This window comes from Porites lutea, chromosome 7 (genome assembly GCF_958299795.1).
Source record: "Porites lutea chromosome 7, jaPorLute2.1, whole genome shotgun sequence".
NCBI classification, from domain to species: Eukaryota; Metazoa; Cnidaria; class Anthozoa; order Scleractinia; family Poritidae; genus Porites; species Porites lutea.
The window spans coordinates 28,304,318-28,330,448 of NC_133207.1; the positions used below are offsets into that span (position 1 = coordinate 28,304,318).

General features: G+C 40.9%; 4 protein-coding genes across 5 annotated transcripts in view; 2 read left to right on the forward strand and 2 right to left on the reverse strand.

The window, feature by feature from the left end:
- The window catches only part of LOC140943801 (uncharacterized), a 270,540-nt gene that overhangs the window by 211,093 nt on the left and 33,316 nt on the right, over window positions 1-26,131 (forward strand). The window lies entirely within an intron of this gene.
- LOC140943798 (uncharacterized skeletal organic matrix protein 5-like) lies at window positions 1,845-4,422 on the reverse strand. Its single transcript, XM_073392909.1, has 4 exons — window positions 4,151-4,422; window positions 3,494-3,539; window positions 2,985-3,120; window positions 1,845-2,769 (listed from the first exon to the last, which is right to left on the reverse strand). Exons 1-4 carry the CDS (start codon window positions 4,335-4,337, stop codon window positions 2,233-2,235), a joined length of 906 nt encoding a protein of 301 aa, XP_073249010.1. The 5' UTR covers window positions 4,338-4,422; the 3' UTR covers window positions 1,845-2,232.
- On the reverse strand, window positions 10,504-18,150 carry LOC140943805 (nuclear nucleic acid-binding protein C1D-like). 2 transcript variants are annotated; one of them, XM_073392918.1, is made up of 7 exons: window positions 17,986-18,150; window positions 14,290-14,356; window positions 13,672-13,727; window positions 13,121-13,175; window positions 11,997-12,062; window positions 11,125-11,172; window positions 10,504-10,620 (listed from the first exon to the last, which is right to left on the reverse strand). In XM_073392918.1, exons 1-7 carry the CDS (start codon window positions 18,124-18,126, stop codon window positions 10,541-10,543), a joined length of 513 nt encoding a protein of 170 aa, XP_073249019.1. In that variant the 5' UTR covers window positions 18,127-18,150; the 3' UTR covers window positions 10,504-10,540. The 2 variants fall into 2 exon arrangements, with proteins under 2 accessions (XP_073249019.1, XP_073249018.1); XM_073392917.1 differs by having other exon boundaries at window positions 10,512-10,620; window positions 11,110-11,172.
- On the forward strand, window positions 18,300-19,016 carry LOC140943804 (uncharacterized). The gene has a single exon (XM_073392916.1). The coding sequence runs from the start codon at window positions 18,446-18,448 to the stop codon at window positions 18,995-18,997; it is 552 nt and encodes a 183-aa protein (XP_073249017.1). The 5' UTR covers window positions 18,300-18,445; the 3' UTR covers window positions 18,998-19,016.

Here is a 26,131-nt window from a genome sequence, read left to right on the forward strand (position 1 = left end):
GAACCGTCTTTCCAGTAGCTCATGAATAAAGTAAAAAGCGAAAAGAAAGAAAAAATAAACAAAAGCCTTCAAAACCCAGTCTCAGCAGACAGTAATCATTCCGAATAAAGGTTTTACTGGATTGTAGAGCATAGAGTGGTTTTCGTTTGAGTGTCGTAAAACCAAAACCAAAGTAATTACTCTGGCCAATCACATAGGACACAGACAATACATTGAACCAATCAAAACTCGAAGTAATTACATGTGGCTGACGCAAAGCGCGGGAAAATGCATGCGAGCGCGTCACAATTGGCTCTGGTTTTACTTCTGATTGGATGAAAAGGTGGCGCGAATCTTTTAAGCCAATCGCATCGTGTAGAAAGTGCAAAACCAATTACTTTTCGACACTCAAATGAAAACCGCTCTAAAGTCGATCAATCGGCTGACGCTGTACACCAGCTCTCTTTTTAACCATTGATGCAGTGGACTTACTTTTGTTTGGTATTTTCTGAAATGATCAAGCTATTATCACGGATAAATCCTTTGCAGTACTTGCAACTAATGCAACTAATTTAATGAGTGCGGCGAGCATACAAATTACTATACCCGTCTTGACATCCCTCTGAGTTCAGAATACAAAACTAAGGGCCTGTTTACATGGAGTGGGGGACCACGGTCTAGTGGGGTTGGTTTCTTTTGTTTTCACACTCTGGGGGACACAAAACAAAAGAAACTTACCCCACTAGACCGGGATCCCCCACTCCATGTAAACAGGGTCTTAAGCTTCTTGTGTTTGAGAGGAAACATAACAACGACGGCGACGTCATCGATAAAGGCAAAAAAACAATAGGTTTAGATTGGCAAAACAACAACTTCAGTGTACGTGCATCACGCTTTTTTGTACATTTCTTTGCAGTCACTGCACGACTACGACGTGAAAATACCTAATTTCACGATTTGTCGACGACGGGAACACAAGACAACGACTTTGCTTTTCTCTTCCTGAACTTCGATACAGACCTTTAGAATTCAAGTTGCAAAAAAATTGCCAACATTTGACAAATTAATAGAGATGGATTACGCAAATTCACTTTTTAAGTGACGTTTTTGTCGCTCTCCTAGCTCACAAACCACCGTGCTCAATTTTGCTTTGTTAACTGAAACTTTCATTGTATCATTTTCAAAATTATTGAAACTTTGATATTGAATAACAACACCACAAACATAAAGCAGCTTCCCGGGCCCGAAAAGTTACCGGCACTTCTCGAGAAACGGGCCCCAGAAAAGAAAAAAAAACCACCAAAAAAACCGCCAGCTATGCGGGTTTAACTTCTAAGCCGCCTTTGTCATACACTGACTGCAACAGAATCTTTCAGCATGAGCCTTTTACAATAAAAATTGACGTATCACGATCGTTGAACATGAACAAGGCTCTCTTGTGTCACTAGCCTGTTCCAGGCTCCGAGAAAGTGGAGTCCGCTGAATTAAGAAAGCGCAAGCACGAAAATAAAACGCCGCGTTAACTTTTCGCGTCTCTTTTTCTTTCGCGTCTTGCCCACTAGTACTATCTGAGAGCCTGGAACAGGCTATTGGGTCACCTGTGAACAATCAGTTAAATTTAATGAAACCATTCTTTCACATGATGTCATTGCGATCGCGAAAAGTAAGGGAAAAATCAATCTATGCAGAAGTTGCAGAAGAAAGAAGGGTAGAAACCATGTCATTCCGAGTTTCCAAACACTCCCTGCTTTGTCAGCCTTCAAAGATCTGCAAATATGTCAGCTCAATATTTATCTCAGCTATGCGACACTAAACGTGGCTTTCTAGAGAAAATAAGACAAATTAATCAAGAAATTCCGCATTGCTCAAAAACGTGTTTTTTTATTATGCACGCTCCGCAAACACAAAGTTATTATATAACGTTTTACTAACGAGAATACTATATCATCATCATCCAACAAATTTCGTGCCAAGTTAAGCTTTTTAAAAAACAAAACTCTTCTACAAAGTTGCATGTAAACGAATGCATGCGAGGCTACTGCACCAGGCGAAATCCCATGGGAGTGATGTGCACAGTTTCTTCTCACCATTCTCAACCACAAAATATTTTTTTGAACAAAACTACAAACATGAACCAACAAAGAAACACTTAACTAAACAAAACATCAAAATTATATCCTTCGATAGGCGACACTTGAAAAAGCTTTAGGAATACCCTCTTTCGTAATACACAAATGCTACTCCCTTGTAATTTTACTGAACAAAAATGTATCCCATAGCTTTGATGTGCTTGTCTCCGTTATCTGCCCCGTTCGCGGCTGATGCTTCGTTTCCACACGTGTTGGCGTCATCGGGGCCTCCTCCAGTACCAAACCCGATTCTGGAATCACAAGTTACGCAATCATTTTCGTTATTTCCAAGCATACCAATTCTCGCTGCTCTGAGGGCGTATGCGGGATTGCTGTAGCTCCATTTGGTGTTGAATCCTTCCTGGTTACAGTTAGGCTGTAGGGAAGCTACAGAACCAATCAGCGACTTCCACTTGTTGCGACCCAGTGAGGTAGGGCGGTAAAGACCATCAGAAATCAGTGAGTGGAGGGAATTGGCTTGCTTGAAGAGCACAACAAACTTTTTCTGGTGTCCGATTTTCATTCCCAGGCAGATCTTTGAGAAGGGTGTGTTCCAGTAGGTTGGAAGCTTAGTCTCATGTGCGTCGATGCCAGTCTTCCCTCCTGGAAGGTTGAAATTGACCTTGTTGCTCCAAAGTTTGGAACTGAAGTGAAAGGTAGGCTGTGATGGAAATAAATAAATAATTAAAAGAAATGTGTAAACGGGTAATTCTCTATTAAATTGCAAAAAATTATTACGAAAAGTCAGGCAATTTCTTAGCAGATTCCCAAAACTATCTTTTTAATAACTGATCCTGGCCAATTACAGCATTAACTATGGCGGACTATATGTTCATGCTTTTGCCTTAATTCTGAGCCAACAGATTGTAACAATACCTTATGGCCATCAGTTTTCATCACCAGCGTCCATCCCCCTCCTCCACACGCGCCAAGTCCAATGCTTGTCATGTGACAGTACACCAACACCTTCCCAGACTGCATTTGCAGTAGATAAGCTCTATTTCCGCGAGCTCTGTGGAAAAAAAATCAAACTGATGCAATTTGTTTACCTCTTCCGGTTTTATTGCAGGCCATTCATGAGTGAAATAACAAAAAGCGACGGAAGACGATGGATTAAAACAGTCATTAAACTATAGGTTTGTGGCCGTTTTCGGTTAGTGACGGTGGGGGCTCGATATACTAGTTCGCAGTCTCTACAGTTGACACGTCAACCCTAACTGATTTTAAGCTCCCTTCTAGCTTAGACAAATAAAAAGTAAAAGACTATTGAATAATGTCATCACATGTAAAACACGTAGGGCTCAGTTAAAGTGGTCGACTAACGAACTCTACACTTCAATTTCCTGTCCTTTAGAAATTGCCCTCACAGACAAATTTGAACTTACTTATGATTGTTGTAAATTTCCTTGCAGGTTCGAAAGCCAGACGTGCCTAACGGAGTTGAAAAAACATCATTTGATCAAATGTTTTAGTCGTAATAAAAGTGACTGTATTACCATAAGCGCCATAACTTAATGAAATCACAGAATTAATTGATTGAATTATTGCAGATTTTTATTGTTGATTTGTTAATTTATATTTCGCAAATATGAATAAGAAGCTTAGTTTTCAAATGCGGATCATGCAATAACGCACTTTCAGTTATTGTCATATCTGAGTTGAAAAAAGGAATATTGAGTGACGCAACGCAAAAACAACTGTCCTCTATATTAAATGTCGAAAGCGATTTACCTTTGCGAGGTTTTATCATTAATTGAACTAGGTTTCGGTTCACCGAACGCAAACTTCTATCAGAAGGCCATTGATAGCCTTAAATTAATACATAATAGTATCCCTAAAGTGGAGACTCGCACATACGCATTATATACACAAACACCTCTCTAAACATGCCTCTCCGGCATCTCATTTTAAGTCATTTTAGTACACTCCATTTTCTAGAAGCATGAAATCCGAGGGTATTCTTGGTCGAGTATCGCGTGGCATCCGTATTGACTTACAGGCGAGATACCTTTGGGTCGCAATCAAGGATTAATAAAACGTACCGGGCCCTCTGTTTGATGTTTCATGAGCTGTGGCGTTCACTACAGCAATCAGTTGATTGAATTTTCTCTCCAGCGTTGTTTCAAGTGATTTGATGGCTTTCTCAGTATTAGACGCAGAGGCGGTACTAGCCGAGATAGCCAAATAGCAAATGATAAACCAAACCCTAGTGCTGGGACTCTGCCGCATCTTTTAACACGATTCTCTTCACGAAGGTTACTGAAAAATTCTTTAGCGCCGTGAGAAACCGTAATGCGCAGCTACTTCCTGTGAGCGCATTTTTCCGTTCAAACTGTTTGAAATCAAAACAAGAAAATATTCTCGCATATAAGTTACCCCATCCGCCAATTAAAGCAGTGAGCGTAAAGTTCTTTTTCGGATGTACGTAAAACAGTATTCGTGAATCGCGTCAGTCGATGAATTGAGTTCCTTGATTTAACACTGCTACGTTGATCCAAGCCTGATTCAGAGGGCTAGAAGCATTGCCTATAGGAGAAGTGGCAAGGGAAAATACAGCGAGCAATCAGTCAATTTGATTATAAACCTCGATCGTTTGATTCTGAGTGGCGAGTAGGAACGAAACACTTTTTGGACCTCGAATCCCCTTTACCATACTATGGCGAAAAATAAAAGCAGAAAAAAAAAGTTAATTGAACACTATAGCAATGTAGCTGTTGGCCTAGTTTCATTTCCATTTTTTCGACTTTTTGTATAGGGTTACTTTAATATGCCGTCACAATAAAACCAATGTACACCAAATATTACGATTGCAGGTAAATATTGGCTAAAAACATTAAAATGCACATCACGCGATCTTATGATTCAAATTCAATGATTATCTAGATAATCATGATGCATCGAGAAATAACGATGGCACTTGAATCATGTTCGCAATGATGGAATGTTATGGAACGAATACAGTCGTTGGTGATAATGCGTAAAAGGCAGGCTTCTGCAGGGACATACACTGGTAGACCGACGTGGAATGTTTTGACAGGAAACTAATGTCAAATTAATTCACGATCCACTAAAGGGATGCTGATTTATCAATATCCGTTCGAATCTCAAGAAATATAAATTCTACGATTTGTTTAATTTGGCACTTAAATCAGAAACGTTGTGTCTGATTTGGAAAGGACTCATAAGGTCTAGGGTTGAATTTTTCCTGACATCAATCAGGAAGTTAAACCCAAGCATTTAATTATATGCTTCAACCTCGTCCCCAGGGCTCTCCCCCCTCTGGGCGGAGCACTTAGTCCCCAGGGCTCTCCCCCCTCTGGGCGGAGCACTTAGTCCCCAGGGCTCTCCCCCCTCTGGGCGGAGCACTTAGTCCCCAGGGCTCTCCCCCCTCTGGGCGGAGCACTTAGTCCCCAGGGCTCTCCCCCCTCTGGGCGGAGCACTTAGTCCCCAGGGCTCTCCCCCCTCTGGGCGGAGCACTTAGTCCCCAGGGCTCTCCCCCCTCTGGGCGGAGCACTTAGTCCCCAGGGCTCTCCCCCCTCTGGGCGGAGCACTTAGTCCCCAGGGCTCTCCCCCCTCTGGGCGGAGCACTTAGTCCCCAGGGCTCTCCCCCCTCTGGGCGGAGCACTTAGTCCCCAGGGCTCTCCCCCCTCTGGGCGGAGCACTTAGTCCCCAGGGCTCTCCCCCCTCTGGGCGGAGCACTTAGTCCCCAGGGCTCTCCCCCCTCTGGGCGGAGCACTTAGTCCCCAGGGCTCTCCCCCCTCTGGGCGGAGCACTTAGTCCCCAGGGCTCTCCCCCCTCTGGGCGGAGCACTTAGTCCCCAGGGCTCTCCCCCCTCTGGGCGGAGCACTTAGTCCCCAGGGCTCTCCCCCCTCTGGGCGGAGCACTTAGTCCCCAGGGCTCTCCCCCCTCTGGGCGGAGCACTTAGTCCCCAGGGCTCTCCCCCCTCTGGGCGGAGCACTTAGTCCCCAGGGCTCTCCCCCCTCTGGGCGGAGCACTTAGTCCCCAGGGCTCTCCCCCCTCTGGGCGGAGCACTTAGTCCCCAGGGCTCTCCCCCCTCTGGGCGGAGCACTTAGTCCCCAGGGCTCTCCCCCCTCTGGGCGGAGCACTTAGTCCCCAGGGCTCTCCCCCCTCTGGGCGGAGCACTTAGTCCCCAGGGCTCTCCCCCCTCTGGGCGGAGCACTTAGTCCCCAGGGCTCTCCCCCCTCTGGGCGGAGCACTTAGTCCCCAGGGCTCTCCCCCCTCTGGGCGGAGCACTTAGTCCCCAGGGCTCTCCCCCCTCTGGGCGGAGCACTTAGTCCCCAGGGCTCTCCCCCCTCTGGGCGGAGCACTTAGTCCCCAGGGCTCTCCCCCCTCTGGGCGGAGCACTTAGTCCCCAGGGCTCTCCCCCCTCTGGGCGGAGCACTTAGTCCCCAGGGCTCTCCCCCCTCTGGGCGGAGCACTTAGTCCCCAGGGCTCTCCCCCCTCTGGGCGGAGCACTTAGTCCCCAGGGCTCTCCCCCCTCTGGGCGGAGCACTTAGTCCCCAGGGCTCTCCCCCCTCTGGGCGGAGCACTTAGTCCCCAGGGCTCTCCCCCCTCTGGGCGGAGCACTTAGTCCCCAGGGCTCTCCCCCCTCTGGGCGGAGCACTTAGTCCCCAGGGCTCTCCCCCCTCTGGGCGGAGCACTTAGTCCCCAGGGCAAAAGAAGAAACTATATTAATAAACTTTCCTTCCTACTTACCTTTTTTGACCTACCTTTTGTGCTTTGTTGCTTTGGATTGTGATATTTTTCTCTGTCAGGCTTGAAGAGGTTTAATTTGTAACAAAATAGAATTCGCTGTTGTCTTGGTGTATATACCAAACCAGAATTGTAAGAGAGACCAAAAATTTAAAAGAAAGATGTAACATGAAAACTTAATATAGCATATTCGCTGAGCCTCGAGACCTTATTAAAATAATGACCGAGCACGTACTTTTCCACAGTTTTAGAAGCAGCTGGTTATTATTATGGTCACTGAATTGAAACAGTAGGTTATTATTTTTAATAATGATCTTCTATTCCACCTCAACGACCTTTTCTTTAAATTTATCTAAAATAATAACCTGTTTAAAACAATGGAAAATTGCATGAAGACCCGACTAACCGACTGTGTTGTGCAAAAAATGAACTTACCATAGGTTTGGTATATACTGAATAAATGACAGACACACAAATGAGTTAGCTGCATATCCTTGTTAAGGACCGTGGCAGTACTTTTATTGTTATTTTGAAACCTTTTCTGGAAGGCATATCGTTCTGCTTTTCTTCATGGTCAGGCAGTACCTGTTAAAAAATGAAAAGCGTTATTTGTTGTTGTAAATACTACCGTACTAACGCGTTAAGAATATTACTTCGAATTAACCTTACTTCCTTGTTTAACTGGTTTCTCGTTACCTTCAGTTTTATTCACACCTGTCTTGCCCCTCTGTCGATTATTATCTTATGTCAGCCTGAAGCGTCCCGGGAAGAATTGCAATTCTCTACCGGTGCAAACTAAAATTGCTGACAGTTGGTTTGTTGATTCCCGGTTGTGCGGCATAAAAGCATAATTTACCTTCAAATGGTACATTAAGTGATTAACTAATAAAGTCGCGGTTAATCAAAGAATAAAAGTATATAGTCTGAGTCAGAGTAATAAAAAACTGTCCAAAGTTTGAAGTTTATTTTGTAAGTGAAGTCTACAGAAGTGAACACTTCGAAGTTAATCACAGCGGAAAATTCTAACTACATAGAATCAACAAAACAGGCCTATTTGACCCTAACAATCGCAACTCGACTTCATCTTGTTGACTACACGTAAGTCTTTATTACATTTTTGGCCCTCCAGTTCAACATTCATCGAGCCAACATAACAAACGGACCATGCATGTTTACAGGTAACTTCGGGCGACACATTAAATAACACTCAGGACAAAATTACGACAGAAAATCCGTTATGTAAAGTCTAAATTAATAATTTCTTTCTGCAGTAAGAAAATAACCAGTTAGAACCGTTAAAGCAATTTGGACGCTTATCACCGTTTCTTTAAATTGACTTGTATTTTTTTTTTCAGATAAAAAAGTAAGCGATAGCGTAACCACAATTTAAAGTTGAACTAAGAACAAACCTGTTGTTTTCGAGGAGGCAATAGAGAATCTTATTCCAGACCAAAGATCACCTAGCTGAGTTTGCTCTTCACTTCACCGCAGGCAAAGCAAGTACGGAGGTTTCTGGCTTTAAACGCAGTTAAATCAACTTGAAATTTGTGTCTCAATTTATACGGTCGCTCGATTAAAATTCAAACCAGTGTGAGAAATGTTTTTGATAAATCTTTTCTTGAAACTGTATATGAGAAAAGCACGCACTCTATGTTCAACAATGGGCAATCAATGCATAGATTGGTCACATTAAAAAAAAACGTTTAAGAAGTTTGCCGACTCGCTCAATTACATAACGTAGCTCTTGGTTTAGCTTGGTTGAAAACAGTATACTAGTGGATAAGCATGGGACTTGACAATACATTGAGAAAAACAGCACTTAGTTCATCAATGAACAATTAGACTAACGCTTTAATTAGACGCATTCAGAACAAAAAAATGCCGACTTGATTAAAACTTGACAAATCGATGACAAAACTGGCTAGTGAATGAGTAGACAATAGGCCTTTCGCCCCAAGAGAAATTGAAAACAGTGCTAATGCAAAACTTTGGAGGGACAACAAAGCGTATTATGGTATTTTTGAAAAAGGACTATTGCCGTGTGAATTACCACAAGCTTGCCCCTGAATAAATTTGAAAGTACCGGGAAAGAAACGTACAAACTTTCCAAACTTCTCGGTAGACTATAAAAGCGAAGAAAGTTGAGGAAAACTAGTGTTAAAGCCCAATTGCTAGCACAAGAACCATTTTGACTCCTAACATTTGATTGCTCATTGATGTTGATCACCACTATCAGTTTGACAAAACCAATGAATATGCGAAGACTACAATAGCCTGTTTTGCACCCGCTCGTCACGACTAAAGTTAAAAGTGCGAAAAAGCGAGAATACAAACTTTAAAAACTTTTTGGTAGATAAAAATCATCATTCATTCGAAAAGCGCAGAAAGTTGAGGAAAACCTTTGGGTTGAGTTGGAAAGTTTTTGGAGTAATGAATGATGCCAACATTTCTTGATGTTAAACCAAACGAATAGAATTGCATACTTAAAAAAATATCCTGGAAGGGCTGGTTAACCACCCATAGTGAACTTTATGGTAAAAGTGACCACTAAGTACCATTCAAAACAGAAGAATTTCACTTTTTGGACATGTTTTTTTCCAGCGCAACAGCTGATTATAACATGGGTGAGAGGGCTAAAAAAGGAAGTCCGACATCTACATTACATGATAAACACTGTTGCGGGATACTGAGCTGGACAGCATTAGAGATCGAGCCTTATGAGGTCAGTTGTCTTTCCGTCATCTCGACGAGGCATCAACCAGAAGTAATAAGAAAGAGAGTTCATGTAAGCATTGAAAGAAATACAATCCTGTGTATACGGTATATTTTTTTATATCAAAATCTCCCAAATAAGAAGGGGAAATGAGACAGTCTCTTTTTCCTCCCATCATCCCTCCATTACATTACTCTACCAGTCTTGCACTAATTGGCAGTGAAAACCTGTAAATGAGATTAAATTTTCTCTTCCATGTAAAATGAATGCTCTCTACACGTTGACACAACTCGAGTGAAATGGTCGTACCAATCTTTGTACACTACGAGTAGTCCCTCATTTTCCCTCAGGGATAGTAGAGCGAGCGAAAAGCGAGCGCACGTGAAAATCACCTAACGCGAGAAAGGCGAGACGCGGCGGGGAGAGAGAAATATGAGGGACTACGGATAAAGCCTTTCTCTCTCCTCGCCGCGTCTCGCCTTTCTCGCGTGGGGTGATTTTCACCCGCGCTCGCTCTACTATCCTTGAGGGAAAATGAGGGACTACTCGTAGTCTACAATTTTTGTAGCAGTACCATGACGGGCACTTGCTGTGGTGATAATACGGGGGGGGGATACTTCGGTAATTCGGGTGGAAGTGTGCAGCATGCTACCTGGAACACGTAACCCATTTCAGACCAAAATATTTGAATAGGAACATGGGCAATTTGCCTGGGTAGGAGGGAGAAAGCACTCCATTGTTTGACCTAGAGGCCGTGCCACTGCACAAGGTGTGGTTTTCTGGGTTTTTCCAGACCCTGGACGTAAGAGAGTATTCCCCACCCCCCGGGTGTGAACGTAGGACTAACTGGCACGATTTGCTAAGCACTGTGAATAAAGATCACTTTAACAAGCCCCTTTTGCAACATATTTACAATGTACTTACAGTAACATCAGCAGCGGATCAAATATGTGACAAAAGCATATTTTATTTAGTTATTTACACACGTCCTGGCTTTCTGTAATTACTACTTCTTTTTCTTTTTCTTCTTCTCTGAAGGCGTGATGGATTTGTCTTCACCCTTGCGTTTTTCTGCATTCTTGTTAGCTTTGGGCAAAGGATATTAGTAACAGTCAGTACAAGTAGACCCGTATGCTGACCCATTTTTAAGGCTCGATTCCAGTTTTTTTCTCGAACAGCATCTGACCGGCGAGCCATAATTGTAACACGCACATGCCTTACCCGTCCCGCTTTCAGAGTCACTAGTTACCCCAGAGCCTCCTATAGACGGAGGTGGAGGAGGTGGAGGAGGACGTGGAGGAGGAGGTGGAGGAGGAGGAGATGGAGATGGAGGAGGAGGTGGAGGAGGAGGAGGAGGAGGAGGAGGAGAAGTAGGAAGATAATCAAGGCGCTGACGAAGAGAAGATGACAATGATAGTCCATAAAAACACACACTTAGCACACACCCGACACAAGATGAGCATCCAAGCGATGGGGATTTCACGCCTGATGAATAATGTGCATTGATTTACATTTTGTGCCCTCTTTAATATACAAGGTTCACCAGGCACCCTCATTGATTTAAATGATACTCACAAATGTTTGATTCACCTTCTTTGCTTGAAGTTTTCCCTCCATCTTGTGAAGAATCCTTTTTATCTGTAAGCCAAACAAAATAATTTCTGAACCAGTAATAACCAAAGGTTAGGGAGTGCAGGCGACAACGATCAGAGGTCCAAAAGCTTTTCCTCCAAGGCGATGCTTTGGGTTAGTTTCACGTGACAGTTGATCAAAACACACGTCATCAGATGATGAGGGGTAGGAAGTCGAAACGCGCGTGATCAAGTTGCGTTTTGTGCATTCCATTCATACTTAGTGGAAACTAAATGAATGCTGGCTACATATATGCGCCGCATGCGTTATAACAACCTGGAGATTAGGATTGTGGGCTCCTCTTGTTGTCCACAATAAAACACAACAACTTACGTGAACAAGTTAATCAAATGCAATTAAATGAGCTGTAGACACAACAGTTGTGGCATTCAGTTGCTAATTTGCATATTTTTTAGGGACCTGGCTTGGTCAAACTGAAGCCAGTAGACTTTGAATGAAAAGTCAAACTTAGCGCTGTCCACACGTATTTCCAAACTGCAGTAGTTAAGTAAAAACTGTTTGTAAAGTCGAACTGCAGACATATGACATCTGGTTACTGTTTCTGCCATACTGGATAGTTTAATTTGTGTACATACATGAACACCTCTTTATACTGCCGCGAAGGGTAGCAGTTAGTGATGATCCACTTTCAAGATGGGAGCCGCGAATTCTGCTTCAGTACAGAAACCACTGTGCATAAAGCCCTATCTGATATGGTTTCCATGCAGGAACAAGAGCTAACTGTCACTGCAGACATTGTTCTACTTTAAGTACAACACATGTATGCACAAAACGTAGGTGTCACTATGACAGGTTACTTTCTAAGTTACCTGATGGATTCCACAATGCACTCTTCACAAATCTCTTAGCAGCACCCTTATCGATCCTTAGAGATGCTATGACAAAACAGATTGAAAAAAATAATAATAATAATTCTTCCCTCTCTTTAATCAACCCTCAAACTGCCCCTTATAAGCTCCCCCTACCTGTAAACAAAACAATACATCTAAACTTTGTAAATCGAAAGCAACAGGTCTTGACAATATTTCTGGCAAGCTTCTCAGAGAGTGTCCTGATTTGATTTCTGAATCATTGTCATGTCTATTCAATTTGTCAAAAAGAAAATATTTGCAGATGAGTGGAAAGCCCAAGACTTACTCCACTCTACAAGAATGAAGGAAAACGTTCAGATATGACCAATTATAGCCTGATATCAATCATCCCAGTGGCTGGGAAAAAAATTGACCAGAACCTGAATTGGGATGACGATATTCATATGATTTCTAAAAACTTAAGGTTGCTTCAGGCATCAGTACAATTAAGCACGTCAGAAACTTTGTCCCTCGTGACTATTTTATCATGCTCTTGTACATGTACAGCCTCACTTCAATTACTGCAGTGCAGTTTGGGGAAATTGTAATAAGGGCCTCTCCCAGAAGCTGCAGAAAGTACAGAACCAAGCTGCTCGTATAATCACGACATCAGATTATGTTGCTAGTCTGGATGAGCTCTTTAAGTCACTAAATTGGCATAAACTTGAGCTGCTACGTAAGTTTGATTTATTTATTCTTATGTATAAGACTTTTTATAATGAAACTCTTGAAAATTTGAGCTCAAAATTTATTAATCGTATGGACTTAAGCCTTATAACATAAGAAGTATGGTAAACACACTAGCAGTACCACTTTCCTGCAATGAAACCTTCAAAAAGAGTTTCAGTTATAGTGGAGCGGTGTTGTTGAACAGTTTACCGGATCATTTAAGACAGGCATCATCACTGACAAATTTTGAATCAAATATTTGTTGCCACAATCTCCAGAGTTAGGTGGGTTTTAATTACACAATGTCGTCCTTGTAAAGCAGGAAGTTCTGGTTTTACACTTATTGTTTGTTCAATTTAAGTAGATTCCAGATAAATTGCTAGTTTTTCTAAGGGATCAGAGGAGATGCTGACCTTCTTTCTTTTCTGTTGCTTCTTTCACTTTCCCCATGTACTTCTTTATCCTGTCCTACAATGACAACAAATGGCAGCGCACAAGTTAAAGAACTTCTATGACCTTCAAAACCTGCCGATGTGCGCAACCTATGGGATACAGCTTAAACAATACTACAACACAAAGGGATGAAAAGAGCATGAGAAAAAATAGTGTCAAAAAATATAGTCTTGTTGTGAGGATTAGTAAGGAATCATGAGCTGTGTGCTCCAGCACCTTTTTCCAGTGATATTGTGCCAATATTCTCCTTATTTAAAATTTTTTAAAACTAAAACTTTGCTGACACGCACCTATTTTGTATGGTCTGAACTCATAATCATCTTTCTTAGCCATTCAAAAACAATCATATCATGACATTTGGTCCATTCTAAAAAGGAATATGATACACTTCTTTCTTTCTGCCTGCTTTAGAACAGAACAGAGCACAGTCGAGGCTTCTTTATTTGCTATAATAAATAATGATATAATGGTACTACATGCTGCTCAATGTATTCCAGGCAAATGACTTTACCAGTTCAGATTTCACAGGATGCTCATGTGGGTTTACACCTTGAGTGGTAAGATACACTACAAAAAGAGACACATATATTATTTTCACAATAAAAACTTCTACACAACAATCCACAGAATTCAATTTGATGGGATACCGTAAACTACCGCTTATAAGTCCTGGGCAGCCTTATACATCTTCGTAAGGGGTTTTAGGATCAGGGCTTGCATACAGAGAGGCTTGAATCCATGGGGGCTTATAACTAAGATAATAATAAATCAAATTCATTTATATACATTTGGAGGGGTGCTTTTATCTAGGAAGGGGAGGCGGGGGGTTATGATCGGATGCATTTTTTTTGTTTACAGGCAGATGTGCCTATAACTGGGGGAGCTTATAAATAGCAGTTTACAGTATATAAAAAACTCATGATTCCAGCTTATCAGCTTTCCCTTGTACACATGTAGTTATGACTTTTGAAACTTTGGAAGTTTTGTTATTCCTGCTCAACTAAACCTTTTTGGCAGTATTGTCCCATTACACTATTTTCTTTTGGCTAAAGGAAGTTTTTTCTTTAACTGTGTAAGTAAAGGAAGGCTTTTGTAAAGAAGCTGGAAAAGTAGTTTAAAAAAAACTTACTCCAGAACATTGAGTTGATAGCATAAGCAACTACTAGGTCAAGTTTTGCACTTTCCAGTGGATTCATCTAAAAAAGAAAATAAAAAGTTAAAATAGGGCTTGTTATCCAAGTGTTATCAAAAATAAAAAAGAACCAATAAATAAGACCCTGTATTCTGTAGTTTTGGCAGCCCAATAAAGGTTCACTAAATTTAACGCTGACTTGATTGTTATAAGATTAAAGATATCAGTTAGGCTATCCTCATCTTAGCCTGCAAAAACAGCCACCTTTCCTTGCTCCCCGCTAGGGACATTTAGCCAGGAGAGATGTTTACACCTCAGTGACAGAAACTCCATACTGATGTTTACATAATAAATCTGGTAGTCATGGGGTTCCAAATGTCAGTTTGTTCAAATTTACTCTCCTGGTTGATAATCTAATGGTAAAGTTTTTTTCTTCTTTTTTTTTTCTTCCTTCAACGAATGAGCTCCAGAAAAGCTCAAATGTTTCTGCTACAGAAAAATATGTTCCACGAAAATTGACCATTTTGTAGTAGATTCATTGCATTTACATTTTAACATTACGACTGTTTGTCTTTTGTCTGTCAATTGCAAACAATAGCTAAAACAATCAATTGATTAATCAATCAACTTTATTTAAACACGGTAAATGGCTCAGCAAGCTGGTTTTCAGACATGCCGTGTGATAATTACAATTTATAAAAATTAGGACTAGTGATTAACTAACAATAATTAGCACAAGAATTGACAATTTTATCTGTTCCTATCGACTGTCATAAACGTAACTATCTAGCTTATATGGTAATCAAGACTAATAATAGTGGTAAAAACAAAACAAAAAAATCAATAATTTGAAATACAATATAACAGCAAGAAATGAGTATTAAAGAAATAAGATAAAAAACATAATAAAAAGTTATATCCCAAGATATGGCGAGTTTAAAGCTAGTAAGATCCCCAATCTCACGTGTTTTATTTGACAGTTGGTTCCAAGCCATGGCACCCTGTTAAGAAAATGAATGCTTAAGAAAATTTGTTTTAGGTAGTGGTAGTTGGAGATGAGAAGCCCTCAAATTATAGTCATGAATTTCAGAGGTTCTATGAAACCGCTCTCCAAGGTACGTCGGACAATTATTTTTGAATATTTTAAACATCGTAACTAATAAGTGCCTTTTTCTTCTTTCTTCTAAGTTTGACCACTCTAAAGAATTTAGTATATCTGATGATCTGATAGATACCATACAATTCCGAAAATAAGCCCCTCTAAATATAAGCCCCCCAAAATCGTAATGCTAAAAACCCTTCGTTAAATCGCCCCTCCGAATATAAGCCCCCCGGGGGGCTTGTAATTAGAATTTGCCCTCGATTACAAAGTAAAACAAAGCAAAAATGGTAAATTTCCTTCCCACTACAAGCTAGCCCAATCGATTTTGAAACACAAATTTCCCTCCGTACATAAGCCCCTCCAAATACAAGCCCCTCCAAAAATAAGCCCCTCAAAAAGGGCCTTTGAAAAATATAAGCCCCAGGGCTAATTTTTGGAATTTTACGGTAACTACTATGTCGACCAATCAGAGCTACCAACCAGATTTCTGACAGATTATACATCATCAGTTTGAAATTTCTGTTCTTGAGGCACAGACGTCTCTTCTGGCGAAACATCCCTAGCGGTGAGGAGTAAGGAGAGATGGCTGTTTTTGCAGGCTATTCTTGCTTTAATCAATTCAACTTTCGGATTTGACGTGTTTCATGTGCCACAAACATAAAAGAGTCATAAAACTTGTAAGAAATTTAAAGAATACTTTTGTACATGTGAATACAAATAATTGCAGGGTATCGATCTCCCTGTTTTTCTGAGAATAACCCTCACCAGCTTTGTATTTTGTTGTACCTTTAACGTTCTTTTGAGTTGATTTCTTCACTTAATACAATGTAGCTAAAGACGACATTTTATTAAGTGTAGTTACTAAAACATGGAACGACCTAAAACCACCTAAAACCACCTAAAACAATCTACAACCACCTAAAACCACCTACAACCACCTCAAAAAATTCAACAACCACCTACAACCATCTACAACCACCTCAAAAACATCTACAACCACTCGCAAACAATCTAAAACCATCTAAAACAAGGTATAAATGTCTGAAATAAGGCGAGATGACAACATGTCACGAACATGAAATACGAGAATCGAACAAAACATCCACTTCCCCCTAAAATCTTACTCTCCCTGGTCCCTTGTATCATCAACCATTGGCTTAAGTCACTAAATGAAATGCGAGATCATGCTAAGTATATTAAAAGACTTAAAGAACTTTACAAAATGAACTATCGAGTCACAAAAAATTATAAAATAAAATAACAAACTCGTAGTCGAAAGACTGACTTGATTTGGCTTTTTCTACCCTGGGTACCAGTGAGACATTTTGGTTCACGTTTCATTTGTTTACGCAATGTTTCTCTCTCTCTCGGAGTCTGCTTCACTGCTGTTTTGTTCTGAGGTGGCGGATTACATTCCTAAGAACAAGTTAATTTTTTTAGCATCTCATCCGCCAAACATGTTTGTACATTCCAGGTGACTCCTTTAGATGAACCTTAGTGTCTTTCACACCCGTTTCCTGTGTCATCACGCAAGGCTAAACTCCCTTGCGTCACGACACAGGAAACGGAGACTAGTAGGTGTAATCATTGTTAAAAATGTTATTTGAAAAAATCTATAATGCAATGGATTCAGAAGAAAACAAGTTAAGACGAGCCGAATTAACAAAAATGGGTTGAAAAATTTTAATAGTGAATGATTGTATTTAAAGTAATTTGCCTGGATTTTTACTTATTATTACTTTTTACTTTATTATGTTTTGGAACCCAACTTTCACCCCGGCCCTCTTCTTGGGAGTGATGGGATATGCGCGCTTCTTATTTTCGCTTTGCTCGTTGTAAATACGTCCCCACTATAGTATCTAAGAGCCTGGCACAGGCTAGAGTAGCTGGAACTTTACGAGCTAAAACGGAATGAAAAATTTGGATCACATATTCGGGTCTTCCCTCCCCGCCAAGGGACGTTACTGGTAAGAACGTTTTGATTCATTTTGCTGAAAAGAATTATCAAATATCATTATATAATGTTTTCTAATTCTTGCAACTGTAAACAGGTTAATAGCTGTATAAAATCAGGCTCTACAAGTGAGACACGTTCACACTAGACTAAAGGATTCTGCGGGACTACATACATTTGTGTGAAACTATTTTGAAACAGATATTTATACCCTGTTTTAGATGGTTTTAGATTGTTTGCGAGTGGTTGTAGATGTTTTTGAGGTGGTTGTAGATGGTTGTAGGTGGTTGTTGAATTTTTTGAGGTGGTTGTAGGTGGCTTTAGGTGGTTGTAGATGGTTTTAGGTGGTTTTAGGTCGTTCCTTGTTTTAGTAACTACGTTTTATTAAGAGTTTTGAACGAATACGCGATCAGAGCCTGGTCTCGTGATCAAAAGAAACCGCTTACTTGTTTTCCTTGAAGTTTCAGTATTAGTTAAGAGCGTAGGTGACCAACAACTTAATTTAACGTTTAAAAAATCTCAAGATGCGATATTAAAAGGAATGCTATACAAAGTAAAGTTTCAGCTTATCAAAATCTACTCAGTCTACTTGAGGGTTACATGTACTCTACGTTTTTTTTTAAAGGGAACTTCAAACCTTTTCCTTTAGGTCATCCACTGAGGTCTCTAGAAGAGGCTTGAAAACATCTTCAACTTTACCCAAAGCTTCGTGAAAAGTCTCAAGAGATTCAGTAACTTCTTCAGGTAAATCGGGCTCTTCTTCCACATGAGCCGCCATCTTGAAAATGCGATGCGCCGGAGGACTGGGTCGCAGTTTGTGAAATCGAGGTTTTTGTAACGAGGCTATTTTTAGCATAAAATGACGTCAGTTGAAGACTTGTCAAACTGGTCCACGTTGCAAAAGTGGGGTACACAAAAATTATAACCCAAATTACAGCACGTTATGAAATTTAAAAGGTATAAAATGAGCTACTTGTTAGTTGTAAAGATCAATACATCAAGATATCAGAAACAATCAATAGAAGACAAGACAAGACCAACTGAAAGAGATATTTTAAACGACTATGGGAATCACACTCTCTTAGTTTTTCAAAAGTATGAGTGATCTTTATTGTTCTTTCTCCAATCGTGACGCTCGTATCCTCATGGTAGGACTTGATGCAGCTGGTAAAACCACCATTCTGTACAAACTCAAGCTAAACGAGACAGTAAGCACCATTCCTACAATTGGATTCAATGTGGAGACTGTGAGCCCATGCAAGGGTGTTACGTTCACCGTCTGGGATGTCGGAGGCCAAGAGAAGATCAGACCATTGTGGCGCCACTATTTCCAGAACACACAGGGCTTGATATTCGTGGTAGACAGCTCTGATTTGGAGCGAATGTCAGAAGCCCGGCAAGAACTTTTCAGCGTCCTTGAAAGTGTTGAAATGGAACGTGTGCCTGTGGTTGTCATCGCCAACAAGCAAGATCTTCCGAGGGCCCTCAAGGCGCACGAGATTGCTCAACAACTGTCCCTCTTGCAGCATAAAGCGAACCCATGGCATGTTCAAGAAACCTGTGCTAAGAATGGCGAGGGTATATACGAAGCTGTGCACAAGCTGAGCGACATGGTCAAGGAATTTGAAAAAAGTTCAAGAAAATACTGACCAATCATAAACTGGAACTAACAGAACTAAAAGACCAATGGATCGGTAAACCAACAATTTTGTTGCCCTTATTTGGACATTGTACAGCTCTGATTGAAATCAGAGATTATTTATACGGCTACCAGCAGTTTAGGACAATTGTTGCACTGAAGACATTTACGTCTTCTGATTATTATAAGAAACATATTTTTAATTCATTTTTATGTACAAGTTCTTTTTTGCCCGTGACTTTGAGATTTCTTTACTGTTATAATTATATCTTCAAAATTTGCTTTATTGTTGAGAAAGCATGCAGGTCATGTTCATGCGGCTAGAGGAGGAGTTGAAACCTTTGCTTTGTAGTTTTGTAAAGTCATTGCAGTCATTGCTCAGCTTGGCACTAAATGTGAATTTAATTTTACTTTTAAAAAGACTGAGACAATTGAGAAATACTTGTGTTGCTTTTTCAGAATTTTTTCATAGCATACAAATATCGCTGAGCTTAATTATAGCGGCCCGTGCTGCTTTATAGATCCGATTCAGATCTAGACGGACACTCGCATGAACGATCATTATAAAAACGACATATAGATAACTAACTAAATGAAATAGAGAGATACTGATGTATTATCCAAGTTAACTGTAAGATAATTCATTGTCTAATATGCATGAAAAAGGACAAAAAATGCAGCGAATCAATGTCTTAATACAGAGGGAAGAAATTCTCGTTACGTTTGCGTTTTATACTCTTGCAGAAGTTGTTTTTTTTTTTTCGTTAATAAAACGTGTATGTCATGATTGCACCGAAGACGTTGCATCTCGTGATATTAATTTTTGTAGTCTGAGTGTTAAGCTCGGTTCGAATTAGTCACGCTGAACATGGCTTTCGGCCCGGGGATCGGAAAGGAGGGTACGAATAAAAGAGAACTGAATTCCCTTTCTCGCGACTTTCCTCTCTCGCAGTTTGACTTGAATGTAAATGTTTGTCTTTTTAAATCACTGTAGCCTGCGTAGCAAGCGTTTCCGCGCGAGTTCGTCGAGAAAGTTGGGACAAGAGCAAAACAAAAAAGGAGTGACGGGGGAGGGGGAGGAGAAACTTTTTTTTTTTCTCTCTATTTCGCGCAATAACTCGATTGGAAACGCTTTCTACGCAGGCTAAAATCACTGCGGCTTTATGGTTGAATCGGTGCTTGGCTAGTTGGATAGGAATTTGCCAAGATCTTGAAACAGTCATATGATTGTCGGTTTTTGCAGGGACACGGCACCCGTTTGTAGCCTTTCTGACAATGAAACCCACCAAACACAAGTCAAACTACTCGCCTTCGTCATAAAGAAAAAAAACATCAAACCGCATACGTTGTTTCTTTTGTTGGAAATCATTTCATCAAGATTTCCTGAGGACCATGTTAGATAAACAGGATAGAGATGACAGACAGAAATGAAACAGATCAATGTCATGTAAAACTGAAATGGCTTCAAATCCCTGGGGGTACTCCCGTATAATGGCCTGTACGGGGAGGCTCCGCCAGGAAAGGGGGTTACTTTTTCAGGCTTTAGGTCCGTATGAAACGGTAGGGATTTCACTTATTGAAGTATATGATATGGTAGGGAAATCTGTCTTTTCGGTTGGTAAAAAGGCCCGAAAGAGCTACCAGATGCATTTTGTGGCTGTCAAAAAGTCGAGAAAACGTTCTGGTTTTGTGATCTATTAATATTTAAAATACTACGGTACATTTACAGCAGTTCAAAGGGATGTAAAGATCTAAATAAGGTATGTGAAAGGGGTAGAATTTATCAACTGAAAAGGAGTACGAAAAGGGTACACTGTTTCTGTCAAAAATGGTATTATAAAAGGGTTCAGGCCTCTAGGGATATGGGACCTCGGAGAGGAGCCTTCCCAACAATGTATAAAACTCTGTTGAGTATCCCCGGGCTTATTAAAAATCCTGTGATTTCAAACGCGAGCACAGCTGGCCCAAGCTCACTACAGGAACGCGGACCTGACTCTTACTTGCGAGCGGTGTTGTGTTACAAACGGTTCTAGTTACAAAGGCTTGTATGGGGATGTAAACGGTTTTTTCTTAAAAGAGAGAAAAAAGATGTTATGTTTTTAAAAAAAGTCGACTCACCTTATTGCCTTGTTGTATTCTTTGTTGTTTGCCCGCGTCTCAGGCCGTTTTGAAGCGCTAACTCGCAGCGTTTTCGGCGAGTTAGCGCTTCAAAACGGCCTGAGACTCGTGGGCAAACAACAAAGAATACAACAAGGTAATAAGGTAAGTAGATTTTAATTTAAAAACATAACATTTTTTCTCTCTTTTAAGAAAAACCGTTTACATCCCCATACAAGCCTTTGTAAATAACTGTTTGTAACACAGCCGCTCTCAAACAAGAGTCACGTCCGCGTTCCTGTAATGAGCTTGGGCTCCCTGTGACGCAAGCAACTCGGTCACAATCCTCCAATGGTTCACAGAAGGGTGCTTACCAGTATCCCATGCAGGTGCTTACCATTTGAAAGAAAAATCCGGTTAAGGTGAGGTAAATACTCGCGCCCCTCAGCGCTGCACGTGAACCGGAACTGAGGAATTTTCCATGTTTGATACTGCCTGACGCTACCAAATTTGTATTGATGAGAGTCTTTACTCTCATAGAGATGATTCACGATAATCGATTTGCCCAAAAATTGGGAAATGCCACTGCCCAAGAATAGAAAAAGTTCACTTCCGGTTGACGTTCGTCGCTCAAAAACGTCTTCCCATCCTTCAAACGATTGCAACGCAGGATAGAGAAGAGGAAAGATGGAAAATAGTTGTCAATGGCAGCTTTTGTATGCTACCTCTCACTTTGCGTGTTTGAGAAAACAAGGTGCTAAAAGAGATAAGGTCATGTAAAAACAAAATCTTCGGAGGCAGCGTTAGTCTAACGACTTACAGACTTCAGGACGTAAACAACTACTTAGTATGTTGACTTCAATTAGGATGTCTGGTCCCGTTGGTAGTTACCGTAATTGCCAGGAAACTGGCTTCTTAATTGTTTTTGAAAAGACACCTGGGTTTAGCAAAATCCGTTTAATTAGATTTGACTTTCGTATTCAAATGCATCTCTTTTTTCAATCTGCGTTTTCTTCGAATCATTCCAAGCTTCATTGACAGCTTAACACAGTGAGACATCTAAGGCACGGAGCCTGAAAGTCTGAGAAGGATTAAAACACTTAAACTGTTTTCTATGTAAACAGAGAATCGATTATTGTGTCTAAACTACTGTGTTGGTCAGGAAAGGTAAACCATATCAAACTAATCCCACTTGAGTCAAGTATATGTACCTCAGAAAACTCGAGAAGGTTCTGACATTCCCACTTGATAACTTGACAAATACAAGTTCCGAGAAATCCTCCCCTCCACAAAATCATAAGTCATGTCACATCAGTGAAAATGCTTTAACTGTTAAATTGCATTTACTGTTTCTGAACTTCGTATCTGTGATAAGTATGTAATGACTGAACAACCCATTTAAAGGCAATTCTCAGTGAGCAAAGGCCTTACTAACAACTGGGTTGTAATCCCCAAATCGTATAATCCGTGTAATTTTCAAACAACGCTCTCAGAAATTGTTCACCAGAAAAACATTTAGGTGTCGTAACTTCAAGGGTTTTTGACACCATGTTAGCCAGCTGTCTACAAAATGATTTATTGCCACCCTCTACGCATCAAAGGAATCAGCCGGGAATCCAATTAGACTTCAAGCGGCGAATTGCAGATTTAAAATGAAATCATAAATATATGTCACTTAATTTTTGCAGTGGTATCGATGACGCTATATTATTTCCGCACATACTTTGCTGGAAACCAAACTTAGTCCGGGATTTCCCTTGTATTGTGTAAAACAGAGATCAATGTGCAGTGAAATGGTTTCCAACGTGAACATCTCCAATATTAATGGTTCATCAGCGACAGTTATCTCAGAAGCTCCGCTACAAGTTCCTGAATATTACACAGAACCAGCTGGGGCAGTTATAGGGCGATTAACTTTTGAAGCTACTCTCGCTATGGTAGGAGTTTTAGGCAACATGTTGGTCTGTTTGGTTATCGCAAGAATGAAAACAAAATCCTCCATAAATCGATATTTATTTAACCTCGCCATCGCCGATATCGGAGTCCTGATTGTGGTATTTCCCATAGCAGTGCTACAAGAGCAGATAAGGAGTTATTTCCCGCTCGGTAGAGGGGTCTGCTTGTACGTATACCCTGTTATCGATACGTTTTACGGTGCCTCTATTTGGCTGGTTGCCTCCGTAGCGGTAGAACGTTACATCAACATCGTGAAACGCGTCAAAGCCTACAGAAACCGCTCTTTAAAAACCACCACCTTCGCCATTGTCGCTATCTGGTTAATTTCGTTTTCTGTTATATCACTACCTCTCTTCTTTGTCATCGAATTCAAGGAAGAAACTTCTGCGTGTTTTATTGACTGGTTTAAAACCCCAAACCTTTTTCTTTGGAGGCAGGTTTACACTATTTCTCTTACCATGTTTACATATGTTGTACCCCTATCGATCATTTCCTGGACGTATGTTCAAATTGGAGGACGAATAGCGCAGAGTACAGGATTCAACAAAGAAATTGAAAGAAAACGCAGTTCTACCATTTACGGAAAAGTAACAAGACGGAAGTTAAAGAATGGGAGCAATCGTCTTAAAGAAAACACGAAAGCAAAGAGAATACTAACTCCTTTAGTAGTAACTTTTGCAGTATCTATGTTGCCAATTAATGTATTTCGCTTAGTAGCTCTGTATTGGCCCAGGGTTTTCTTTTTCAAATATTTTTGGATTTTACACAATGTACTGGTCATTTTCACGACTGCAAATTCGGCGGTGAACCCATTGATATATTCTGTTGTTAGCAGGGAGTTTCGTCGCGGATTCATGGTTTTGCTTTTCCAAGGAAAGCAGAAGTTTCGAGGCTTGAAGAGCTTATACAGCACGGCGTTCCAAGAGAGTGACAATGGATATGATGTAACTTTTTGTCCGAAAGACTGGCCAAAACTTGAGTTTTTAAGAGAAACAGACGTTTAGAAACTCGTCACTTCTAAATTAAACTGAGTTGAAACTGGTGTTTATGGGAGTGACTGTGTATTAAGCATCTATGCGGTTAGTGACTAAAGTTTAGAATATCTGGTCTGTGAAACACGCTGAAAACTTTGTAAAGGAGAAAATATCATCTAATTTTTTACACTAAAGGAAATTTATCTATTTTCATAAGTTTACACCTCTGGATGATGTCAAACCAGCTGTAAACGCTGGCTGTCAGAAAGAAAAACAGACTTGCCAGAGATGATTTATCATTCTAACTCTGCAAGACTGCGTGAAAATCGGGCTTTAAAATCTCATGGGGAGCCCAGATATCCACGTTTCTGTCGAGTTTTCATCCCTCTGAGTTGAAATACCTCGTTTTGAATTAATCCCATTTGTGTTGTAGTATTATGTACAATTATAAGTTTTTGTTGGCTTAACAAGGTATTATTCATTGACTGTATTGACTCAAATAGTTATCTCTGCCTTTGGATTATACCCTCCTGGCGCCAGTCGGGTGGCCGCGATTTAGCACCTCATTACTGCGAACTTCACCGGCCAAGTAAATGAGTTTTTGATGGCATCAAATCAAACAAAACAAAACGCGAGTTTGCTCTTCGGCTGACGAAGTAAAATTCTTTCGCGGGGTGTTAAACTGGGGTTGAAAATTGAGTAACACAACAAGAAAACATTTTCGCGTCTGAATGGCACTAATTTACGCCACAAACGGTTCTTTTCCATGCTGAGATCATCCAGCATAATTTCGTTCTGTAGCGGAACGGGGTACGTGAAACCGTGGAACAAGCCAGTTAACGAAATATTATGAGATAATGTTCAAAAGATACGTAATAAAACTCTGATAAACGGCACCAAGGGTGTGCGGCACGCTTCCTGAAACCCTTACCCTATTTCAGACCAAAATCTGTGATTTTCCCTACCCTATTTCAGACCTGATCCTTAAATCAATACGCGTGACAAGCATACGGCACGTACATGCTTGGCGTAAACATTCAAAGACTTGAGTGCACAAACCATACCCTATTTCAGACCAAATGGGTCATAATTGATACCCTATTTCAGGCGACAAAAACGGCTAAAAAACCATACCGTTTGGCGCCGCACTTACCTATACAGCCTATATAAGGGAGTACCCCCCCCCCCCCCCCCCCCGAGAGACGATACTAAGGGAGCTGTATTTAGCCTGCTTGCAGTTCGCCTTTTACGTCAGTTGAGTTCTTATCCCGCAGCGAGCATGTTCAACATGCTCGCTGCGGGATAAGAACTCAATAGTCTGCTACACAGCCGTTTTTAGTCTCGTCACGCAACGCTCCTCCCTACTTTGCCGGAGAAGAGCATTGCGTGACGAAATTTAAAACGACCGTGTAGCAGACAACGAGCATGTTTGTCGAATTCATTAATTTATAACGTTAACACAGGTCGTTTTTCGCGGCTCAAGGCATGTTACGCTTGCCAGGGGCACTCGGGGGAGGTTTTTAAAAGTAGAAGTGGCGCCGAGGGCTTTAAGCTCTGGCCCTGTTTGAGACTAAATCGTTCATTTCACTACCCTGTTTAGGAGACCTTATTTCATGACACTGATTCATTTCGTTTGGCATACATCACATAATCGAATTATCGGAAAAAAGGTTGGTTCCGCACATGAAGACCACTCATCGCAAACCTTCACATTCTTTTATGGGCTTCTGGTCCAAAAAGACACTCTGTTCAAGACGCCGCTAAATAGAAAAATTGTAAATCGTGAGTACGACTCAAGATCCTTAAAACCACACGCTGTTCATTAGGGTATAGCATCCAGGGCAAAATGAGGTAGTGCTCCTTGGGTCTATCTCAGTAACGGTTGAAGAGAAAAATAAGAGACCGCTCCTGAGTCTACGGCTGTCATTGGTCCTAAGATTATTGTGTTCCCGACCTGTGATTTTGCCATGTTCAGTTTGTTCTGTTGCCGTTTCATAGAATGATTCATTTTACCATTTTTGCATGTATTTGCCCAGTGTCAAGAAACAACGAAGACATTTGCTTTTGCAGTTAAGTCCGGCCAGTTGTGTTGTGTCGTAGCTTTCCGTATACTTCGT

What these genes read in the sequence shown, in the direction of transcription:
- LOC140943798 (XM_073392909.1), bottom strand. Translation starts at nt 4,337, where the DNA reads ATGCGGCAGAGTCCCAGCACTAGGGTTTGGTTTATCATTTGCTATTTG. An exon ending in GAAATTTACAACAATCATAA is followed by an intron (nt 3,121 to 3,493) that starts GTAAGTTCAAAT and finishes TTTTTTCCACAG; the next exon opens with AGCTCGCGGAAATAGAGCTT. An exon ending in TGAAAACTGATGGCCATAAG is followed by an intron (nt 2,770 to 2,984) that starts GTATTGTTACAA and finishes TTTCCATCACAG; the next exon opens with CCTACCTTTCACTTCAGTTC.
- LOC140943804 (XM_073392916.1), top strand. Translation starts at nt 18,446, where the DNA reads ATGAGTGATCTTTATTGTTCTTTCTCCAATCGTGACGCTCGTATCCTC.
- LOC140943805 (XM_073392917.1), bottom strand. Translation starts at nt 18,126, where the DNA reads ATGGCGGCTCATGTGGAAGAAGAGCCCGATTTACCTGAAGAAGTTACT. An exon ending in TGGATGACCTAAAGGAAAAG is followed by an intron (nt 14,357 to 17,985) that starts GTTTGAAGTTCC and finishes TTTCTTTTTTAG; the next exon opens with ATGAATCCACTGGAAAGTGC. An exon ending in ATCCTGTGAAATCTGAACTG is followed by an intron (nt 13,176 to 13,671) that starts GTAAAGTCATTT and finishes TTGTCATTGTAG; the next exon opens with GACAGGATAAAGAAGTACAT.